The sequence below is a fragment of the Eutrigla gurnardus genome, assembly GCF_963514095.1.
Source record: "Eutrigla gurnardus genome assembly, chromosome: 10".
Classification (NCBI taxonomy): Eukaryota; Metazoa; Chordata; class Actinopteri; order Perciformes; family Triglidae; genus Eutrigla; species Eutrigla gurnardus.
The window spans coordinates 21,733,892-21,756,534 of NC_139924.1; the positions used below are offsets into that span (position 1 = coordinate 21,733,892).

Below are 22,643 nucleotides of genomic sequence, written 5' to 3' on the forward strand. Positions count from 1 at the left end.
AGTCCATAGATGAGGCCGCGTCGTGGGACGTCCGGGTGTCTGTGCTATCTAAACAAAGACACCGTTGTGGCGTTACGCCGCAAACAAAGTTCTATCTAAACGCTCTGGTTCACGGCATATTTTGACTCTCCTTTCCGCCATTACGCCGGAATCGTCTGTCTTAAAGGGGCTTTTGTTTTAATTTTCGAATGATATAGCATAATTATATAGAATCACTGTAGAGAAGACAGCAACAGGACACAAGGCCTTAGTGTGGGCAATCTGTGACCTTTCATTTACAGGACAGGGTGGCTTTGTGTGACTATGTGGTTAAGGCTATTTTGTTGCCCAGGTACCGTTCTGTAGTCCCATACAAGTCTGAGAGAGAGAGGGTGATTGTGTGTCAGGACTTAAACTGTCAACACATACCCAGATTAAGCCCTTTTTAGTACCCGGTTACATGCAAAAGTTGTAGCTTTGCAAATTGGGTTTTCTCTACTTTCCTGCTCTTTTGCTGTTCCCCTCCCTGTGTGTCAAAGAAAAAACCCAGAGGGGAGGGGTGGTGAAGGACGTGTCAGCACATAGCTCAGCTCCACGTGGCCACCAGTCTCCTCCCCCTTCTGAGCCGGAAGGGCTAACCAACCAGCCTTCCTCTGCTGCTGTGGCACCCCACTCCTCCTCCTCCTCCTCCTCCTATGCTGGTTTCCTCTGCTTTCAGAAGAGCCTGGAAAAAAAAAACGCTAAAGAGAGACATGAGTGTGCAGGATGACCGAGCAGACGGGAAGAAAAGGGGGAGTTTCTTCTGTTAGCTGCAACTCATTTGATAACGCTAACTTTTTTCCCCCCCTGCAAACCCTCCCATTCCCCCCCTACTCTGCCCCTCCTTCACACTCCGGCCCCTTTAACTGTCTGTTAGTCTCTGTGGGAGGGTTTACACATTCCAATACCATAGCTTTACAAGGCCAGTCGCTTTATCCTTTTTTCCCCCTCCCTGTTCTGCTCAGCGTATGAGAGAGGGAGTGATTCAAGTTGCTAGCTAGCTTACTGACAGTCGGGCCCAGCCCTGTCCTGTTCTGCAGGCCTGTAGCACTCTATCACAGCCTGGATGTGTGAGAGTTAAGCTGAGAGAAAACTTCAGTGGCTACGGCCACCCGCCATCCAGCTTTCTGGGGGTTTAAAGTCCAGCCCAGAGTCCGCTGGAACAGCTACTCCGACCCCAGGATGAGAGAGGCCCGCTAGGGATTGTAAGAGAGAGGAGTTAAACCAGAGAAAGGTCAGTGGCGACAAGCAAAATGTTGTTTTTCGTTAAGTCCAGAATATGCCGTAAAGCAGGAGTACTGTAGCTCAACTTTTTCAGTTTAATCCTTGTCCAGAGGCTGGGTATGTCACCCTGTTTAGCAGTGCTGTGGCTCATACCAGTTTCATGACAGCTCTGACTTCCTCGAGAAAGTATGTAGAGTGTGTGTGAGAGAGAGAGAAGAAAGGGAACTGGATAGAGCATGTGTTTGCTATGTATGGGCACTGCTTGTGAGTAAGTGATCAGATTGCCCCCCCCCCCCACCCCCCCATCTGCCCAAGTGTTGTGTGTGTACACAGGAAAGTCTGGTTGTGCTTTGCCTTCATGAGGCATTTTCACAAAAACTTAAAGCAGCAGTGAAATTTGTTTTGAATATTTGCTGGAAAGTTGGTCGACTTGATTCATGTGCAGTCGAACAGCATTACTGGTGACTAACTGACTGAAGCACATACAGCTGTGCAGCAGAGGAATTTGCATGGCGATTAGTATTTGGATTCTGTGTGCCCTAGCGTCCACAATGCGAGAAATGTAGCTTTCATTGATTCAGAGGCGGCCAGCGAGTCATAGACACAGAAAGGGCTGACGACGACTCAGCGTTGCATCATGGGATGGTAACTCCTCTTGCATGCTGCAGTCCTTACCCTCAAGCGTTTTAACCCTTTGCCTTTCTCCTAACTTTTCTGCATTTATGGCAGGAAAGTTATCAAGTGTTTTATCCTCGGATACAAATGAATGTATTTTACCCAAACCTGACAGTGGATCTCTTCCCTCTCCACCATAGATCAGAATAAGAGACCCTAACCAAGGAGGTCGAGACATTACAGAGGAGATTATGTCAGGGGGCCGCAGTGGCTCTACCCCAACCCCACCACAGGTGAGCAATACCTCGATTATCGACGGCCGACATCCTACCACACTTTTACAGTTTCAATTTGAGTTTGACACCCTTTTTCAGACAAGTTTAAAAATTGAATTATCGTGAAACTGACTTTCATATGTTTCTACTTTCTACAGTGTAATTGTCAGGTTATGTTTATAGCACTTAGAATATTTGAAAACAAGAATTAACTGGCCCGCAACAGTCCATATGTTTCTGCTTTAGGGGGAATGCTGCAGATTGCCAAGTTTCATGCTGTCTTACATTACAACCTGTCAAAATCGAACTGATTTATAATTTTCTCCTCCAGTTGCTCCTCATCTCTGGTTCATGTATCCAAAAAGGATCTCATGTGTAATTTATAATTTTCCCTCAGTCAACTGGGTGTCGTCCTCACCACTAAGGTCATGTGTTACATTCTGCTGTGTGTATCTAACAGACAGCCGTATCAGAAGGTACAGCAGTGGTCCAGGCCAACGGTGAGAGCGTCACAGCTGCTGCAACACCCGTGCTGGTTAGACCAGGTGAGTCCCACATGCTCGGTGTCAAACAGTCACACATAAGTACAATTTTCCAATTATAACTTTGATATTGTTCGATGCTGGGAAAAAGGTGGTGAAAAAAATCCTGAGCTTATGATGTGAACAGTGAAGTAATAATAGTGCTTTCAGACGTCTGACAACATATTTTTCTGACCTTCCAGATGACAGAGGGAAACCTACGCCCCCTCCTCTGTCAAAGACCCCTGAACTTGCTAAGTGTGACCTCATCCCCACAGAGGTCGACTCCTCTGACACGAACACTAAGCCCCCTGCAGCCCCTCTACTTCCAGAAGCAGAGGAAGTCCCTCTCGACACTATTCCCACTCCTGCACCCACTGCTCCTGTTGCAGATGTGATGGACGCTCCCCCACCTCCCAGCGAATCCACACCACCCCACCAGTCAGCACCCGAGGTGCCCGCCTACCCCGCACCCCTCCCTGACCCTGTCCCCACCTCTGCAGCACAAGACAAAAAGGACAAGAAAACCACAGAGGAGGAGGAGGAGGCTAAAGAAGTAGAAGAGGCTGTTGCCTCTCTGGATACACCCATTGCACCTTCCTCCACCACTAACGGTGTCTTAGAGGTGGAGCCAGAAACACCGTCAGTCACGTTGCCAGCCAGTCAGCTGGAGGCCCCTCTAGAGTCTCCCATTGCGCAGCCGGAGGAGCTCCGCCTCCCCAACGGCCTGCCGCTGCCGGCCCCTCAAGACCCCGAGGTGCCCGCTGAAAGTACAGCCGAGCACGACGACAGCCCCATCGCTGAGCCTGAGATCAGCGAGCAGCCTGATATACAAACCTCCACAGCCATCACACAGGCGGCGCCTACCCCCGTTGTCGAAGCCACACCTGCCCCTGTTGATCAACCGCCAACTGCGCCCACTGTCCAGGAGATTCCTGCCCATCCAGTCGTCCAGGCCACCCCCGCAGTCGTCCAGGCCACCCCCGCTGAGCCTGAGGTACAAGACACGGTTCCAGTCGCCCTGGACATCAAAGAAGATATCCCAATGCCGGAAGAGAAGCCATCTCCTGCAGAGACGATTTCCATAGCTGAAAGCGTCCCAGAAACAGTGCCCACTCCTCCCTCGCCCGCAGTAGAGGAGAGGGAGGACACCCCTCCTCCACAGGCGGTCACCCCTGTCCTTGTAGAAACTACTATGCAAGGTTAGTTGGTTAAATAATATTTAAATAGTTTAAAATGTTGTCTCTTCCATCATTACCCGAGGCTGATGGCATTTGTCTTCCTTCCTTTAGCCGCCGTGTCTGTGCCAAAGAAAAAGAGGAAGATGAAGGATCTGAACAAAAAGGAGGCGGTGGGAGACCTCCTGGATTACTTTAAAGAGGTTCGTGTGTGCAGTAATGCTATTAATTATTAATTCATTTCCATGCTTGATTTAATGAGCTTGCAGTCACTTCATGCTCAGGCAAAGATGGATTTCACCCCTAACTCAGTGTATCATTGAAATTAACCCCTAGATGTTACAGTCCAGTGAGAAAAGACTGTTTCTGAATTTGAATGTAGCTCCAACAGGGTGGTTTATGTTTTACATATACCTTTTTAAGATCGCGGTCTGACTGTCCCAACCCCTCTCCCATCTTTGAAACCAGGAGCAAGTAGTGGCTCCAGCGGAGCCTGAGCCAGCTCCTGCCCCAGCTCCTGAGACCAGGCCCCCTGCTGCTGCCCCTCCTGCCCCAGAGGACGCCGATCTGACCTGGGAGGACAAGGAGGACAAGCAGGACGCTGAGAACATTCAGCCTGACCCAAAAACAACCGACACTGACAAGAAGTACCAGTACAAAGAGGGTGGGTCGCTGGACCTTGATACCTTTCAAGGCACAACTCAGTGTGAACAGTGATCTTATCTCACTTACATTCATGAGTTAGCAGTGTGTCACTTGACTGTTTATGTTTGCTTTGTTGAATATGAGGGAGTGGCATTTTACCAGATTGTGCTTCTGTTGATACGAGTGTTGAGTGGAAAAGTGTAGTTATGTGATGGCAAAGCATAATATTTGAACAATTAGCACAAGAAGATTCCATGAATTTCCTTAGCCTTCTTGCAGCTTTGTTCTAATATATAAACACAAACGGGAATAGAACGATCTGCCTTCAAAATCAAAGCATAAGAGAATATATAATTTCAGCTTTCAGTGAACCTTCAGCTGGACTCTTACACAAAACACAGTCCACATATACTTTACTATACGTTAATTCAATAATTTATTTGCTGGCTAGCCTATCTGCCACCTTGTGGACTTTAGTGAGCATGACCATATCTAGGATTATTTGCTCTCCTATCTGCAGTTAAGCTCGGGTGTGTAGGGAGCATCGGGTCGATGACACTTTGTCCCAGTTTCATTCTGAGTTGAGACTGAGGGAATATATATATCTTGAAAATGTGAAATAAATGAATGTTCTGCTCATTTTCTGCTTTTGGTTTTCCTTTCAGAACAATGGAAGCCAATCAACGCCGAGGATAAGAAGCAATATGACAGAGAGTTTCTGCTGGGCTTCCAGTTCAGCTCAGCCAGCATGAACAAGCCAGAGGGTCTCCCAGCCATCAGTGATGTTGTCCTAGACAAGGTGCAACCTCTCACACTAAAGACATGTTTTGTTATATTTGCTGGGTTGGTTGATCATCCAACTGAAGGGAGTTAATTAATGACCATGCGACTGGAAACATAAAGTTGACAGCATCACATCTTCAAGGCTGTTTGAATAAAGTTTCAGTTGGTCTTTATTTCTGTGTTTGCAGGCTAATAAGACCCCTCTCCGACAACTAGACCCGAGTCGTCTACAAGGAATGAACGCTGGCCCTGACTTCACACCCTCCTACGCCAACCTTGGCAGGCCTGGCATGGGAGGAGGAGGAGGAGGTGGAGGAGGAGGAGGAGGTAGCAGAGGACCAGTAAGTTAACAGTTTCTTAATGTGATCCTTGGGCTCTGTACTTGAAAGTTCATATCCCACGAATGAAATGGTGTCCCATCTCTTCTCAGCCTCCAGGTATGGGCATCGGAGTTGGTGGTCCACGTCGCTCTCAGCAGATGCAGAGGAAAGAGCCGAGGAAAATCATCACCACCATGTCACTCGGTGACGACATCCAGCTGAACAAGGCAGAGAAGGCTTGGAAACCTTCAGCTAAAAAACCTGCACGCAGCCGCGCAGCAGAGGAACCTGAGGAGAACGATTCAGAGAACGCTAAGACCCAGGAGCTGTTTAAACGGGTTCGCAGCATCCTCAACAAACTGACCCCCCAAAAGTTTCAACAGCTAATGAAACAGGTGACGGAACTGACTATTGACACTGAGGAGAGATTGAAAGGTGTCATCGATCTGACCTTCGAAAAGGCCATCTCCGAGCCAGACTTTTCGGTGGCCTATGCCAACATGTGCCGCTGCCTTATGGGGGTAAGTGGTGCTACAGAAAATCTGAAAAAGTGTTGAATAAGTTGTATTGTCACATCTGCAACAGAAGCACTGCGTGGTGGAGGGGGTGCTAGGGGTGTAGTGTTTGTGTTGGAGGAGGTAGCCTCTGTGGAGGTGGGGTCACCCTTATCATAGCAACACATTACATTCTATGTGTAAATAATAAGCACGTACATTTCATTTCTCCTGCTGGAAAAAGGTCCGCTGAGATACTATTTGTCAAAGAGAATAAAGGCACTGACACACTGGGAAAGTGACATCATGAAAATGCAAAATACTTCAAAATGATTCAGACCAGAAGCGATGCAAATTTCTGACAGTTGCTTGCACACTGACGTGTAAATGACCCGTATGAAAATGAAATGCCACCGGTGTGAAAAGACCCCTTATCTTTTAGCCTTTTCTCTCTTTTATTGCTTTATTGAGCTTAAGATGCTTCCATAAAAACACAAAGTAAATCTAGTATTATAGTGTAGCATACATACTTGCACCTATCAAGCGTTTGGAAACTATCATAATCATCTTCTGTTAGTATGCTCTTAGACTCTATTTGAGCTCCTGTTTCTGTGGCATTGGTACTTGTTGACTGACTCTTGATGATGTGGTCGGTTATTTGTCACTGGAGTAAAGACGGGGCAACACAAGCCACCAGAAGCTCCTGCATTTTAAAGCTGAATAACTTTAAAACACACTAAAAAATTGACTTAAAAAAGCTCAAAGCCAAGCAACATTTTTAGTTACAAACAACCCATAATGTAACACACTCACACTGTTAACACAAGGACCGGTAGCTGTTCCATTAAAAGAGAACGTATGTCGTCATGAATATCTAAATATGCTCCCCTTGAATATAACATGACTAAATGCGTAAAAAGTATTAAATTGGATGGCTATACTCCAACATACCTACTCCAACATACCTGTCATCTTATTAGTCTTATAAGATGAGGAGTAAATCATGTTTGATCTTCAGTTTTTCAGCTGTAAATTATATCACCAGATGTGCAACAATCTTCTCGTTTTGGTTGGTTGTCATCTCTCCGCTGGACATCTTGAATTCTCCAGCAAGGATAATAAAACCACATTAATTGTGACAATTATTATTTGCTGATGGAAATGACCAGTAATTCCCTGTTATATCACTGGAAGACTATCAGTGACTATCTGCACTGGGGTTTGTGTCTTATCTTAGGACTGGGTCCTTTTATCAGTCCCCTCAGCCGTGGCTAATAAAAGTTGGGTATTTGATAAGGAAATTGTATCATAATAACTATGGTGTTACTGGCAGACACTCAGCAATTGATAATCTCACTGCACTAGACCTGTTACAGGTCAAAATCATGGACTGAAGAAAATGATAGAGCAGACCTGCGAATCTGAGCTTAGATATTAGATATGTTGGTTATCTGTGCCCATTCTAAGTAACTTTACCTTGCAGAACACAGGAGTTGCTGGTCAACATCTGTCTTGATCGATTTAGTTTGTTTCTTGTGTGGCGTGGTTGTTTAAACGGGTTACATAATAGCACCACATACAATAATAAGAACTGATGAAGGCAGCAGTAGGCCAGCAAATCCCGAGGTAAAATTGCTATTTTTAGAGTCAATGGAGTCTGGTTTTGAAGAAAGATTAATATAAAATCTTCCAAATGTTATTTTATTTAGGTGAACATCTTTTAAGTGGCTATAATATGTTTTGCTCCACTACAGTACATTCCTCCCTTGTTGGTACTCCTGTCCGTTTCTCCAAACATCTATCTCATACAACATCACTTCAAAACATCCTGACTGTCCCTTTACATCTGGCACTAACTGATGGGATTGAGAAGGAGGTCTTACACTACATAACCATATACCTTGTCTTTTCCTACTTTTTTTTTTTCAGCTTAAAGTCCAAACCACAGACAAACCGGGAGCCACTGTGAATTTCCGCAAGCTGCTGCTTAATCGATGCCAGAAGGAGTTTGAAAAGGATAAAGATGACGACGAGATCTTCGAGATGAAGCAGAAAGAACTGGATGCTGCCTCAGTGGTATAGTTTTGCCTCATAAAATATGGGTGGGGGTCTTTTTTTTATGCACAAAGAAGTATTGTTGTTTGTTAACCTGGGTGTGTGGTGGCTATGTGGCATTGTTTCCCCGACAGCCTGAGGTGAAGCAGCGTCTCACTGATGAGCTACAAGTCGCCAAAGACCAGGCCAGGAGGCGCTCGCTGGGAAACATCAAGTTCATTGGCGAGCTGTTCAAACTTAAAATGCTCACAGAGGTCATCATGCATGACTGCATTGTAAAGCTGCTCAAGAACCACGACGAGGAGTCCCTGGAGTGTCTGTGTAGACTGTTGTCCACTATCGGCAAGGACCTAGATTTTGAGAAGGCCAAGGTACAACATGCTCACTGAAGAGGACATATGCATGCTCATAAATGTGTGGCTGTGTCATGTTTTAATTTGATTAGTGCAGTAGATGGACTAAACAAACTGTTGTGGTCGTCCTCAGCCCCGTATGGACCAGTATTTCACTCAGATGGAGAAAATAATAAAGGAGAAGAAGACCAGCTCCAGGATCCGCTTCATGTTGCAGGATGTCATCGATCTTCGACGGGTAATAATTATTCAACATTTTTTCTGTCAATGCATATGGCATACTTTTTGTCAAGGGGTGCAAGTTGTTATTTTGTCATATATTTATATATAAAATTAAATAAAACACATGCTAATTTCCTGTTTTCCAGCACCAAGAAAATACATCATAGTTGATATTTAGTAAAACTAAAATGGCATTTAAAGGGCTGACAATCTGAAACGCAATGCATATTTGGGAGTGATGATCAACACTGAAGTTGGTAAAAGATTAAACTGGAAAAATGGAAAGTCCTATTAATTTTGTATGGCAGTTTTTTTTTTTATGGCAGACATTTTTTTGGACATCAGAGCAATTTTTTTTAAATTGAGGCATTGCAGCAAATTACCTGTAAATATCATGATGGAATGATGTCTAAATTTCACACTAAGCCAATCACCAAAACTGCCAATGCAGCTGTGCATTTCATTGCGGAGATTGTTTTTTGTCAAACTAACTAACATTTAGCTCTGGCCTGTGTTTCATATATATGGGTTAGGAAATAAACTCTAAAAATTACAACAGACTCTTGAAAACAATATTCGCCAACTCTTCTAGTCATTTTAATTCAGTTCTATTTAACATATGTTTAATTCATACATGAAAATTAGTATTTAGTATTTTCTTCTGTTTGTGTCTCATGGTCATTCCCAGTCCATATTCTTGTTGTCGTATGAAGCCGGCCCAGTGTTGCTGAAGCTTATTTTTCCAAAGGAATGCTGCAATCCTGTAGTTAGGCTCCCACCCACACAGTGTTACAAAACCTGCTGTCTTGAGTGTTTTTAACAAGCCAAAATCAGCTGCTCCAAGCCAGAACATTCGCCCAATTTAACTGTGAAACACACACACTTTGTTCTTCCCTTTCCTAGGAAAAGGCTGAAGAAGAAAAATTTCAGAGTCACAAGTTTCACTCATGAACACAGTAATCGCAATTGGTATCTCGTGTTATAATTTTGTGGTAACCATACCATAAATACTCCCTTTTGCCTTTGTATAATCAGTGGAATTTGAGAAACATGTAAATGCGGTTAGATCAGTCCGATCAGTCTCGTAGTAAGAATTAGCGGCTGGATAGGAACTATTGGGGGAGGTTGTGGCTCAGGAGATAGTTGGTTGTCAACTCATCGGAAGATCAAACCCTTGATCCCCGGCTCCTATCGAAGTGGTCTGAATCTGCCCTTGCAAGCTGTGCTGTGTGTGAGTCTGTGTTTGTGTGTGTGTCTCTGAGTCTGTGTGTGTGAATGAGCATTCAGATTAGATCCTGATGAGCGGGTGCACGATATTCCATCCGTTTGATTGACATTTTATTTTTCCATTAAAAACTTCCAGAGAGGGCAAATCCAAAAAAATTGAAGGTCAATGTCATCACTCACCCCTGCTCTAGACTCACAATGTCTCCCTCTAACCCATCCTAGAATACCTGGGTGCCCCGCCGAGGCGACCAGGGACCCAAGACCATCGACCAGATCCACAAAGATGCTGAGCTGGAGGAGCACAGGGAGCACATGAAGGTGCAGCAAGCCCTCATCTCAAAGAAGGAGCCTGGTGGCGGCGGAGGCCCTGGAGGCAGAATGGGTGGAGGGGGCCGCGGGGGCCCTCACAACCAAGGCCGTGGTGCTCCTCCCCAGGACGAGGGCTGGAATACAGTACCCATCTCTAAAAATCGACCTATTGACGCCTCTCGCCTTAGCAAAATCACTAAGGTAGGAGAGAGAGGCCACTTTTCACCTTTAGTAATGGTTGGACGGCAGTGCATGCAGTTAATTTCCAAACCTTACAACAATAAACAGAAGAGAGATATCTGTTAATTTCATGTATGTACTATCATGTAGTTTTAGCAGGAAGTGTGTTTTAACCAGTACTTTCTTCTCTCAGACTCCTGTTCTTGACTTCAACAATCAGTTGCTTGCCCCAGGAGGTAAAGGCACATGGGGCAGCTGGGGTAAAGGCAGCAGCGGTGGCACCACTGCCAAACCTGCAGATTCTGGTAGGTTCTCCCAGACTAAAGTGATTATACATTTAAAAAAAACAGCTGAAATTCAACATGTGCTATCTTGTTGGTTTTCACCTCTAGGCTCGGAGCCGGGCGGCCGTCCAGCCACCAGCACTGTAAACAGGTTCTCAGCCTTACAGCAGCCGTCGTCTTCAGGCCCCTCCCAGGACGCGGATAGACGAGTTCCTCAGAGGTGAGAAACAGGACATAATTTAGTTTACAGGGTTTCTTTTGAGCCTTTAGTGTTCGCTTTCCCTGACTCTCCCTCTGTCCATCTACAGAAACAGCTCGAGTCGAGAGCGCAGTGATCGCTTCGAGCGCTCCGATCGTGGCGGCGACCGGTTTGACAGGCGGGACGACCGTGATCGAAACAGACTTCAGGTCACCAAGCGCAGCTTCAGTCGGGAGAAGGGAGAGCAGAGCCGGGAGAGAGAGCGTGGGTCTGCCGATCCCGTCCGCCGAGTAGCGAGCATGACGGACGACAGAGGCAGTAGAGACAGAGCCAGGAGCAAAGAGAACGGTAGGTGGCGGGACGTGGTGGGCTGGTAGATTTACACTGCTTATTTAAATCTGATCATTTAGATTTAAAATACAAAATTCTCTGCAAACTACAAACTGTTTTTCAGGAATATAATTTTCATATTTGTTTGTTTGGTGTGTAAACAGTGAAGCCAGAGAAAGCTACCCCTCCACCTCCCCAGACTCCAACCAAGCCTGCCTTAACGGAGGAAGAGCTGAGCAAGAAGTCCACAGCCATCATCGAGGAGTTCCTCCATATCAACGACATGAAGGTACACACACTGATACGGAGAAGAAACCATACTACACAGGAGTACACATCTGTTGTTGTCTCACTCTATTTAAATAGATGGATGGATATTTGTCCTTGCGGAAAATTGTTCTGCACCATACAGTACGTCTGTTGTGCATACTGTGACAGTCCAGAGAGAAGGAAAGTGCATGGTGCTATTTAAAGTGCTGTCCTGCAGGTAATTTCTTGTTCAGCAGTGCAATGCTAGTTGGGATAAAAGACCTGCTAGCTCGATTTGTTTGGAAAGAGGGTAGCCTGAGCCTCCTGCCTGATTGCTCCCTTGTAAAAAAAAGAGCACTGAAAAAGCTGAACAGAGAGGTTTTCATCAATGAGATGAAATTACAAAAGGTAAAGCTGAAGTACCTTTTCCTGTGAATCCATCGTACTTGCATATTACAGGTAGTTACATCCTTGCAGAAGCGTGCCGGCAACTACTAACAGCCTCACGACATCTGTGTCCCAACAGGAGGCCGTGCAGTGTGTGCAGGAGATGAACAGTCCCCAGCTGCTGTTTGTGTTCGTACGAAACGGGCTGGAGTCGACGTTGGAGCGCAGCACCATCGCCAGGGAGAACATGGGCCTGCTTCTGCAACACCTCATTAAGAACAGCATCCTCACAACACAGCAGTACTACAATGGGTCAGTATGGAGCCTCCGAGGTGGTAAAGTAGGAGAACTAATCTAATATGTTATGTATAAAAGGTGACTGTGAGTTTCACCAAAAAGAGTATATAATATAATAACATATTATAAGTAAATGTATGTAAATCCGAGAGCAAGTGCAGGTCGACAAATGCTTCCATGGCGTGGTATAGCAGACTGAAATAAAGTTCATATCAGCAACATTTAAAATGAATAGAAGTCCGCAGGGGAAATGGTGGCTTGAGCTTGTTTATTAGTCCCTGAAAAGACCTATTTTTTTTAAGCAGTTACGTTGACATTGGTGCATGGGCGTCACCACCATACAACGTTAAACGCTGGAGCTCTGGCCCGGCAGTCACACTGGGCCAGTTCAATCCTGTCGATTAGAGGGCGGGATGCCAACGGCTCCTCCCAACTTGGACTGCTCCACTTTTTCTTCAATCCGATTGGCTCAGCCTGACCCTTGGTCACACAGAGTTACACAGAGAAAACGGTGGAGATGAAAAAGAAATGAGTGATTTCAGTAGCTGAAAAAAAAAAACCTCCTGCATTGACAAATGCTACTTACCAGAAAAAATGACCCGTTTGTGATCATGTGGAGCCATGTTGCTAGGTTTTCCCATCGGCTTTTTCTTCTTCTGTTTTTTTTACTTTTTCTCCATCATTTAAACCTTGATCACATTTTGAACTTGTGTGCGTGTTTTCTCAGGCTTCAGGAAATCCTGGAGGTGGCTGAAGACATGGCAATAGACATCCCCCACATGTGGCTGTACCTGGCTGAGCTGATCACTCCCATGCTCCACGAGGGAGGCATCCCCATGGGAGAGCTTTTCAGGTTCGTCCCAGGCCTCACTTCACCTCTCAGTGTGTTTGAAAAGGGTAATCTGCAAGAGAAGATAACTTTTGCCTGCTTGATGTTCAACCTGCTGTGTGTTGACCTTTTTCTTCCTCCAGGGAGATTTCAAAGCCTTTGATCCCCCTGGGCCAAGCTGGAGTCCTGCTGGTCCACATCCTCAGCTTGGTCTGCAAAGGAATGGTGAGAGCCAATCAATTACAAAGCTTCATCTATATTGTGTTGTAGCTAACCTGAAGGGTTTTTGGAATATTTTTGAATTTTAAATTCAGTGTCAGTTGCGAATAATCTATGTCAAACATGGTGAGCGATGTGCGTAAATTTGGTTGTAGACCGACGGATGCGGTTCAGTGATCATACTGCTGAACATTTATGGATTCCTTCATTCTTTCATGAACTGATACAATCTGTATCTCCTTCATTAGAGCCATAAAAAGGCAGGCATGATGTGGAGGGAGGCTGGCCTCCGGTGGAAAGACTTCCTCCCCGAGGACGTAGACATCAACAAGTTTGTGACAGAACAGGTGAGAGAAGGGTCACTCACCTACTTCAGCAGCTTCCGCTCAGGAAATCTGCTCCTGGATTAAACAGTTGTTAATCATCTCTTGTATTGGAGGGCCATAGTAGAGTTAGGATACTGCACTTTAGTATCAAAACTGTATATAAGATTTGATGACCGGATTAGATTTCTCCCAAGAAACTCCAAAAATTCAGGAATGTAAATACTGTCAATCCATTTGTTGTATTACTGCGGCTAAAAAATGACTGTAGAAGTTCAATGTGCGTTTTGCATTCAGGCACTGAATAAGAAGTGGTGTGAGTAGAGTAGAGGTAACGTGTGCATAAAGCCTGTGTGTGTCTCCATGGCGTTTTGAACTAGAATGTGGAGTTCACGCTGGGTGATGAGTCAGAGGAGAGCACAAAGAAGGAGCTGAGCCCTGCAGAGCTGGCCAAGCAGCTGGAGAGACTGATCCAGGACAAGGCCAACAACCAGAGGATCTTTGACTGGGTTGAGGTTCGTATTCCTGCTTGTGTGTGATTTTAAAGTTTTCCTTTTTATTTCTACCTTTTATTTCCATTTGGTTCTGTTCAGTCTTTTTAATGTCAAGCACATTCCTTTACATTCTTTGGATAGGTTTAATGTCATGTATTTCCCTGTATGTATTTTGACAATTGTAATTAAGTTAAGTCACTTTTGGGGAATCAACCATGTAGAAAACATCCCAAATTCAGTGTAGCTGAGTGTAACAAAGCAGTCTTACCTACACATTCCAACCACTTCCAGCTGCATGTGTGTAAATGATTTTGTCTTTGTGCAGGCCAACCTCGATGAGCAGCAGGCCACCTCCAATATGTTTGTCAGAACTCTGATGACCTGCATCTGCCAGTCAGCAGTCATCTGTGAGTCAGCTGGTCCTCTTTACTTCCCTCATTAAAGTCTGCCAATAGAGGATGAAACAGTCCTAACCCATTGCCGTTAAATGACATTCTTCTACTTTGCCTGTAGGTGAGAACCCCAACAAGGTGGACAGTGACCAGATCAAAGGTGTTGCCAAGGTGCTGCAGAAATACCTGTCGGACGAGCAGAAGGAGCTGCAGGCTCTGTACGCCCTGCAGGCCTTGATGGTGCAGTTGGAGCAACCTGCCAGTGAGCTCACATTATCCTTATCCTTCGTTTCAGAGACTATAATAATAATAACAATATAATAATGCATGCAAAGTGACTCTTCAGTCACTTCTTTTGATATGAAACTGGTTTTAAAGGCTGTAGGATTAAGTGACATCTAGCAGTGAGGTTGACTACCCATCACATTCACAACCCACCAGGGTTATTATTTTCAGATGATTATACACCAATGATGGGTTGTGAATATTTTATTCCATTTCTGCCAATGCATAGCCCTAAATCCTGTAAACGGCTCCTTTTGAAATAAAGTCCAAATTGTGGTGGAATATCTCGTGAACATTTCCCGTCTCTCCTCCCTCCTTCAGATCTGCTGCGGATGTTCTTTGACACTCTTTACGACGAGGATGTGATCAAAGAGGAGGCCTTCTACAAGTGGGAGTCTAGCAAAGACCCCGCTGAGCAGCAGGGCAAGGGCGTGGCCCTCAAGTCCGTCACCGCCTTCTTCACTTGGCTCCGCGAGGCCGAAGACGAGGACGAGTCCGACAACAGCTAGGGCCCCCTCCGGACCGCTAGGAGAGAGGAGCCAGGTGGATCCTTGGGGAGAGCTCACGTTCTGCGGATGATTCAGAAAACCCTGAATCAGCAAAATCCTTCTGCATAAACAGAAAAAAAAGCAAGAAAAAAATTCTTCAACTGGGAGAGATTGTATTATGGATCGAACGTTCGATCATGTTATATTTTTTTCTTTTTTTTTTCTTTTTTGGTTTCCTTTTTTTGTTTTGGGTTTCTCGTTTTACCTTGCGCAACTGAATGTCTTTTTTTGAAATAAAATGAAAACAGGATTAAACAGAGAGAATAGATATGAGAGAGAGAATGCTGAGAAGCGTTACAAGCCATGGGAGATGATGCTGTTTCCTTCAGTATTTTTGTTGAGGTTTATCTCCTGCGTTTTAAACGGCTTGTCCTTGCCACGGCAACACTATTAAAGACACTTTGCTTAATGACAGATATAAAAAAAAAAAAAAAAAGAAAAAAAAAACTTTAAAAGGCTGTTCACATCTATATTTTTGATGACTTCATCCTTTATCGTGTGGACACGACACAGCAACATTGTCATGTCACATGTACAGTGTTTGATCTACATGAGGCGCTTCTGTAGACGGCTAGCGTTTTTGTTTCTCTTTTCTTTTTTTCTGGCGTTGGATGGTTGGAGTGTGCGTTTTATAATAAAATAGAAAACTACAAAGAAGCGTGTCAAGAGCTGTCTGATGGACATTTCAGACGGGAGTTAAAGTAACGGTTGTGGACTCTCAAGGATTACGCGCGGACTTTATGAGGAGCTGGGCAATGAACATTGACCATGTTGCTGCTGGGGGGTGACGATGCTTCCCCGACGCCCCTCAACCCCAATATACCCTCCCATGTGTCTGTTTTACTCGTTTGCTGCGCTTCACAAAACAAACTGTTGACTGCGAAAGGGAGAGCAAGAGGGAGGGTTCACGCTCCCTCCTACGCAGCCTTGTTGTCGGATTTTTAGACGATAAAAAACATTGAAACTTGAGAAAAAAAGTATACAGACAAAAATCCAATTGAATGAAAAAAAGCTCTTCAAAAAAGGCTTAACGGTATGAATCCTAAGGCCTTTTCTGCTTCCATGAGCGGAAATGCATTTCACGAGAGTTCTGTAAATTTTTTTTCAAAGAATATTGCTAACATAATGCCATGTAATTTCCTCCTCTGAAACCAAGTGGCAGTCTTTTCCCTGTATTTATATTTTTCTCTCCCCAGCCGGCAGAAGGTGCTTGTAATTATCCAACCCAAGTCATTGATTACAATTTAATTGAAAATTTGTAAATACTTTTTGCTTTACTTTATTAAAAAAAAGATATTTAATTAAAGTAAAATTAATGCCTCTTTTCACATCCAAAACTGGAAGAGATAATAAAGATCGTTGCCAATAAAAGAAAAAAAAAACCCATACTTGTGCTTTTGTGAGAACTGTTTGTAGGCAGTTTGTTCTGCTAATGTGGAACTGACTGATCCCGAGTCCTTCCTTGTGTTCTGCCCCACAACAGAGCCGATCGCTGCCTTTGTACGTTAACCGTCGGCAGCACCACCGGAGCTTGCTCTTTATTCAAGCCATTCAGAGTGCGCTCTGTGAATTGCATGGGTGTGGTTTTTATTGTGCTGTACGCACAACCCTTTTTTCCTCCTTTTTTTTTTCTCTTTTAAGGCCTACTCTGTTTCCACTCAGAATTTGCAAATGATTTCCCCTTTCTGGGCCCCCAAATGTAACGTGTCACCGTATTATACTGGCTTTTCAAATTGACAAAGAAGAAGAAGTCCTTTTTTACTAGCTTTTTCCGGAGCTTTCAACCACATTTGGTGGTCTCCATCTGCATATACCTGCATTATATCATGAATGACATGAGCTACTCATTCCCAACTAGCCTCTGAAGAGGTCACATGATGCGTTGGTTTACTGTCCATATTCTAAACTAAGTGGGTATTACAAACCTACAGGCTGGTAATGTGAACACTTACTTCTCAAATCTTTATACAATTTAGCATTTGACAACTGTCGCTGCCAACATGCATCAGTTGTTGATTTCCTAGATTGAGCACTGATAATACTCCAAGTCTGAGGCATCGCCTTGTGACAAACCGCCTGCTGACCAAAGCCTTTCAGCTGGCCAAGCGGGCTGCACAGGGCTTCTCTGTGCTGGACTTCTTGGGGAACTCCACACAATCAGACTCGGCGTGGCTTCAGTATTTGGTTACATGGTTTGGTGGCTACGTTTCAGACGGACAAAGAGGAACTACAGTGATTCTGCAAAGCTCTAAACTGGTCTTCCATTGGTTTGTTTCCTTTAACAGGGTTTGAATGTGTAAAAGCACGGGATTCACTGTTAGAAGATAGATTAAAAATGGTGTTCCATGCACTCATTACAGCAGAAAGAAAGGGAGATAGTGAATATGCAGTGTGCATGTTTTTCTCGCGTTGTGGGTTCCCTCCGGATGCTCCAGTTTCCTCTCTTTACTGCAGATCAGCTGGAGCCTCTCCTGGAAATAAAACGGCACTCTTGAGCAGCAACACACAAGCCGCCGCTGTTGGATCACAGCCCGGCACTTAGGTTCTGCTCTCCTATCCCTGCCTCGTCAGAAGGACGACGTGTAAACCCACATCTGTGAAGAAGCTACTTCACTTGTGGCAGGGAGGTAAACACTGTGAGAAAGTTGCCCGGTCAAGTCTCCAGACAGTGCAGACGTGTCGGGAGGGGGAGCCGGCTCCGGCACCAGCCACAAATAGAAAGTGTGGTTGTCCCGGAATACTACGAAAATGGTCCAAAAGAGTGTTTGCTCAGCAAATATTACATAACAATTTACCATGGACTTCAACAGCCCCACTGTTTTACTTTCAACAGTCGATTATGTGTGATGACTTCAGGGCCCATAGACTCTAGCGGTCAGCATCTTCCTCTTAGCGGTTTCTCTTTTCTAACCAAACACCCAGAGTCGCATGTAAGCAGCACTTCACACAAAAGGCCTGCGGCGGAAACCTTTTGTAGGCTGTAATTCAACCTCTGTGTAACCTTACCCACAGCCAGGCCATCATTTCAAACCGCCCTTATCAGCTTATCTCACTTGTTACGAGAGCTGCTCCATCCCCGCTGACACGCTCGGCCTTATCTCTAACCTGCTTTCACTCGGCTGCAGTATCACAAGTCGGCCGGCCCCCGCGTTCACTCCACGTTTTCACACTGTTGCGTCACCACTGGACCTATATCGTTCCTTGATATATAGGGGGAATGCCATCTGAAGCCATCTGCGAAAAATGTTTTTAAATACATTTCTTCAGTAATATTTATACATCTGCTAATAGGATTGCAATGGTTTACAGAACAACCTTCTGTGCACATCAGTTGACTGTTTGCAGGACTTAATTTCTTTGCAATATGGGTGAACTGAGGCAGGTAAATCAACATATATTTAAAGAAAGATCCTAATTCAATACTGCATCTTACATCTGCGTGTGTGTGTGTGTGTGTGTGTGTGTGTGTGTGTGTGTGTGTGTGTACACATTTATTTATTCATTCCTGCGCATTGTATTATTGCTGTGTGTATATTCCTACACACACACACACACACACACACACACACACACACACACACACACGCACAAAAATCCTGATGGCATCTATCTCTTCTTCACACCCGCTTGAGTTGAGTTTCATCCTAAATCCACTAGAGGGAGCCATTGCACTGTACACACTACCCTAATTCAGCATAGGAGTTTCCCAGCTCGTACATGCCTTCTGAACTAATTACCCCGTAAATAAATCAGAATGGATCACAATGAATGAAAACGGTATAATAATATTGGAAACATGAGTTACAACTTGAAAAGTGAGTCAGGTTTTCTTTCCACAATCAATTTCATGAAGTAAAAGTTTGAAAGCAAACCCATAGGTGTGCATTATATTCTGAGCTTGTTTCTTGAGCTGGAGAAATGAAATGTCATAACTGAGTCATGTTCTTCCGTCCCATCAGAGATGATTAATTGCTTGAGGAGCTCTCCAGCTGGTGCCTGTCAGCTCCTCAGGAGTGTTAGTGTTTGATTTTGTGTCTGCTCATTGATTCCATTGTGTGTGTGTCATCCCTCACCTGTCCATCAGGTGTCTTCGGTGAGTTCTACTGCTCTGCACACCTGTCGCCGACTCCCTCATCGGCCCTCCTCGCCTGCTGTTGCCTCCCCAGGTGACTTGTTTTGCTTGGCTTACGGAAAGTGCATGTTTTGGAGCTACAGGCTTTTTTTTTCACAGGACAGTGGTGTTGTGTATACACTACCTTTCGACCCGTGCAATGTCGTATTCCAGTTCTGTGGCATGCACTTGCACTTGCACTAGGGCATGAGTCAGGTCCAACCGGAGGAGCACGTTGACTGACGAGTATTGACAAGATTTCTGCAGAGGTGTAAGCATTAATGTGTATGTTACTGGGTAAATGAAGGTGGAACATCAATGACAGATTTAATTTCGGCCTAACGGAGCAAATCTTGAGGTACCACCTTGGTACCCGATACCACCCACCAACACATTTTTCACACTTGTTTAATTTAATTTAATTTACATGTTAGCATGTGGTTTTGATTCCATCTGAATACAACTGTTTGGCTTCAGTCAATCAATCTGACCTCCTATACGTGTTTCCATTCAAATAAAACCGTAACTACTGCTCTATTAGACTCACTCATGCCTATATAGAAGGCCGGTTCCTTTAGGATGAGTGTTCATCCACCAGATGGCGACATAGACAATAGTTTCACATAGAAGGCTGTTACACAGGAGCAAGCTGCAACCTCCGGTGCTGAGAACAGAAGCTCACTCGGATGTGCCAAAAAGAAAAAAACCCTGCAGTTTATCAAAAGTCTATTTGAGGCTCCGAAAGTGAGTCACTCTCCACAGTTAACATGTTAAAACAGACCAAAACCGTTGTTTTACTTATATCCCTGTTTGTGAAAACTGTGCAGTGGGTGACTTTTTATATACGTCTCAAATGTATTTTTATATTAAGGCTTTAAGTTGAGCATAACTGAGGGGCGTGGCTACTTTGACTGATAGCTGGGTGCTGTTCCAGCTGGCTGGCTAATAGCTGGTCTCTGCTGAGTCAGACGGTTGGCTTCCCAACGGCTCTTCACAAACCTATAATAGAGACTACGTCCATCTTTCACACATAAAAACTGGTCCTTATCCTTCTGTGCGTTCACCAGCAGCGGCCGCTTCCACATGCGAACGTTCCTTTTAGTAGCTCGACCTCCCATTCTGCACATTAACAAATCACCACAGTCCTCTTCATCAACGGCCCATCCACATTTGCAGCTAATCAGTGAAGTAATTGGGAACATCGGGGCTTCAAATGAGCTCTGATAAAAGTCCCATTATCAGTGTGACGCACGGTACCTGTTGAATAAGAGGGGGGAAACGCACGTTTGCGTCAGTTGCCATGCCAGCTCTATGTTTCATCACTGTCGGTGATGGAGAGAACCTGGACGAGCAATCTACCAACACGTACAAATACTCTCCTGTTGCTAATGTATTCATTAGGAAATATAGATGGCTGAGTGTTTACACCATTCAGCTCAGACCCAGCAGAGTGTCTCTTTCTCACTTATGTAGCAATGTCTCCCACTGCATTACCTGAAACACACACACACACACACACACACACACACACAGAGTCACACTCTTTTCAGGCATGTTCACTGCCATTCTTGATCTTTAGCACAGTGTCATAAATGATGCCCTAAATACGCTCTTATCATTAAATCTTCAAGGACGGTCAATAATGAAATCGTTTAAGCTGTTTCTCAAATACCGTTCGACGGATTAAATTCCACGCGGATGCAAAATCTCAACTCTCTATTCACGGTTTGAATGGTTTATCTGCGTTTTCGTACCCTTTTCTACGCCGATGTTTGGCTCCAACACAAACCACGACGCAGCATTTCCAGTCAAAGGTCATACATTTGCCAAAGGCCAATTGGTTAATACGCATTTATGACGCGTTGTTAAAAATGATTGTCAGCTGGGGCGATTGGAGAAGAGCAGTATTCCAGTGGAAGAGGTGATCTCCCAGAAGGTCAGAGGAGCGTTTCTCCAGCCTGGACATGGAGCTGACCCGAGCGGCCGTCCCGGCTCTCTGCCTGCTGCTGGCGTTCGCATCGTCTTGTGCCAAAGGTAGGAAAAGAAGAAGATCAGATTTGTTTAGTCCACGCGTCAGTGAGCTCACTTCAGCACTCGCACACTTTTCTCTTCTTCATCGCTCTTCAGCTTCTTCTTCTGCGAGACGTATTTGTGAAGGCAAACTCATCTGTGCCTTTGTTCAGCTTTTCAATATATTTTTCAACTTTCTTTTTGCTTCTTTGAACGCTCACACACCTTTGTCAACGCTTTGTACTTCAACCTTTTTTATACTTTCCGTAGTTTCTCTCATTTCAGTGCTTACACATCCGCTGGCATCCCCTTTGCCTTTTCACTACTTACAAATCCACTCAGTGCGACTACATTTGTCACTGACAGTTCGACACATTTCAATACACTTCGACAGACACTTCCATCCCTTTCAGCTTCTGGATCTCTCATTAGAACCGTAACAGCGTTCAGTGCGTTCACTACACCTCAGCTGAGACATTAACTTTCTTTCATCACTTCTCCATGAACGGATGTTTTGACTTCTTTCCGTATATGTGTTTCGACTCCCACCTAAACTTCAGCCTTTTTACTATTCCAAATATTTCGAGCGTTTCAACCGTCGATTTTCACCAGTGAAGGCACATAAATCACACATTGTTTTTCTTAAGATCACGCAGGCTGGAAAATGTTGAGCTTGATGTACGATCCTCACCTTTCTTCCCCGGAGTCAAACCTTTTTGTTCTCCTGTGTGCTCTATTAAAACGTAATCACCTCCCATTCAGGGCTCACGTTCTCCTCACAGTGTATCTCCTCTCTTCTTCTTTTACCTTCATTTCACTCTCAGCTTTCACCTTTCCTTTCATCCGTCACAATCTTTAACTCCTGTTTTGAACACTGCAAACTTTTCAAACCAGCACACTCAGAGTTAGTGGCGTTGTGCAACTGACGGCTATCAGCATTTACTGCTTGTTAGCGGACCACTGTATCAAACTAGCCGTTGGGGAGATGTATGGCAGGAGATAAGAGAGCGTGTGAGGGAGAATGACTACAAACAAACACAACACACACATTCCAATCCCAACGGGGCCCGAACCAAGAGCTGCCGACTTTTTTCTCTTTTAAATTTCGTCTCACGTTGATCTCTGTAGGATTCACGCACAAATAAAGATGTGCTCTTTGACTCCGTATCTGTCACATTTAAATTTGTAGTTTGTTCAAAGAATTCTTCCCAAAGCATGTTGTGCTTTCAATCTGCAGCTTTTGTCCTGTAGTTGCACATCTTGTTGT

At 44.7% G+C, this 22,643-nt stretch overlaps 1 protein-coding gene across 3 annotated transcripts in view; it reads left to right on the forward strand.

Annotated features, from left to right (window-relative positions):
* Positions 1–16,637, forward strand: part of eif4g1b (eukaryotic translation initiation factor 4 gamma, 1b) — a 40,822-nt gene extending 24,185 nt beyond the window's left edge. For all 3 annotated transcript variants that reach the window (XM_084020015.1, XM_084020017.1, XM_084020016.1), the window contains 24 exons: positions 2,058–2,150; positions 2,593–2,677; positions 2,857–3,855; positions 3,946–4,034; positions 4,300–4,495; positions 5,142–5,275; positions 5,448–5,600; positions 5,690–6,100; positions 8,003–8,149; positions 8,263–8,499; positions 8,615–8,719; positions 10,153–10,440; positions 10,613–10,724; positions 10,812–10,923; positions 11,012–11,250; positions 11,397–11,521; positions 12,008–12,180; positions 12,893–13,018; positions 13,138–13,219; positions 13,462–13,560; positions 13,917–14,051; positions 14,356–14,437; positions 14,544–14,684; positions 15,029–16,637. In XM_084020015.1, the coding sequence (XP_083876141.1) occupies positions 2,058–2,150; positions 2,593–2,677; positions 2,857–3,855; positions 3,946–4,034; positions 4,300–4,495; positions 5,142–5,275; positions 5,448–5,600; positions 5,690–6,100; positions 8,003–8,149; positions 8,263–8,499; positions 8,615–8,719; positions 10,153–10,440; positions 10,613–10,724; positions 10,812–10,923; positions 11,012–11,250; positions 11,397–11,521; positions 12,008–12,180; positions 12,893–13,018; positions 13,138–13,219; positions 13,462–13,560; positions 13,917–14,051; positions 14,356–14,437; positions 14,544–14,684; positions 15,029–15,216 (4,551 nt within the window). In that variant the 3' untranslated portion in view covers positions 15,217–16,637. The remainder of the gene's footprint in view (positions 1–2,057; positions 2,151–2,592; positions 2,678–2,856; positions 3,856–3,945; positions 4,035–4,299; positions 4,496–5,141; positions 5,276–5,447; positions 5,601–5,689; positions 6,101–8,002; positions 8,150–8,262; positions 8,500–8,614; positions 8,720–10,152; positions 10,441–10,612; positions 10,725–10,811; positions 10,924–11,011; positions 11,251–11,396; positions 11,522–12,007; positions 12,181–12,892; positions 13,019–13,137; positions 13,220–13,461; positions 13,561–13,916; positions 14,052–14,355; positions 14,438–14,543; positions 14,685–15,028) is intronic.
* Positions 16,638–22,643: the final 6,006 nt, after the last annotated feature.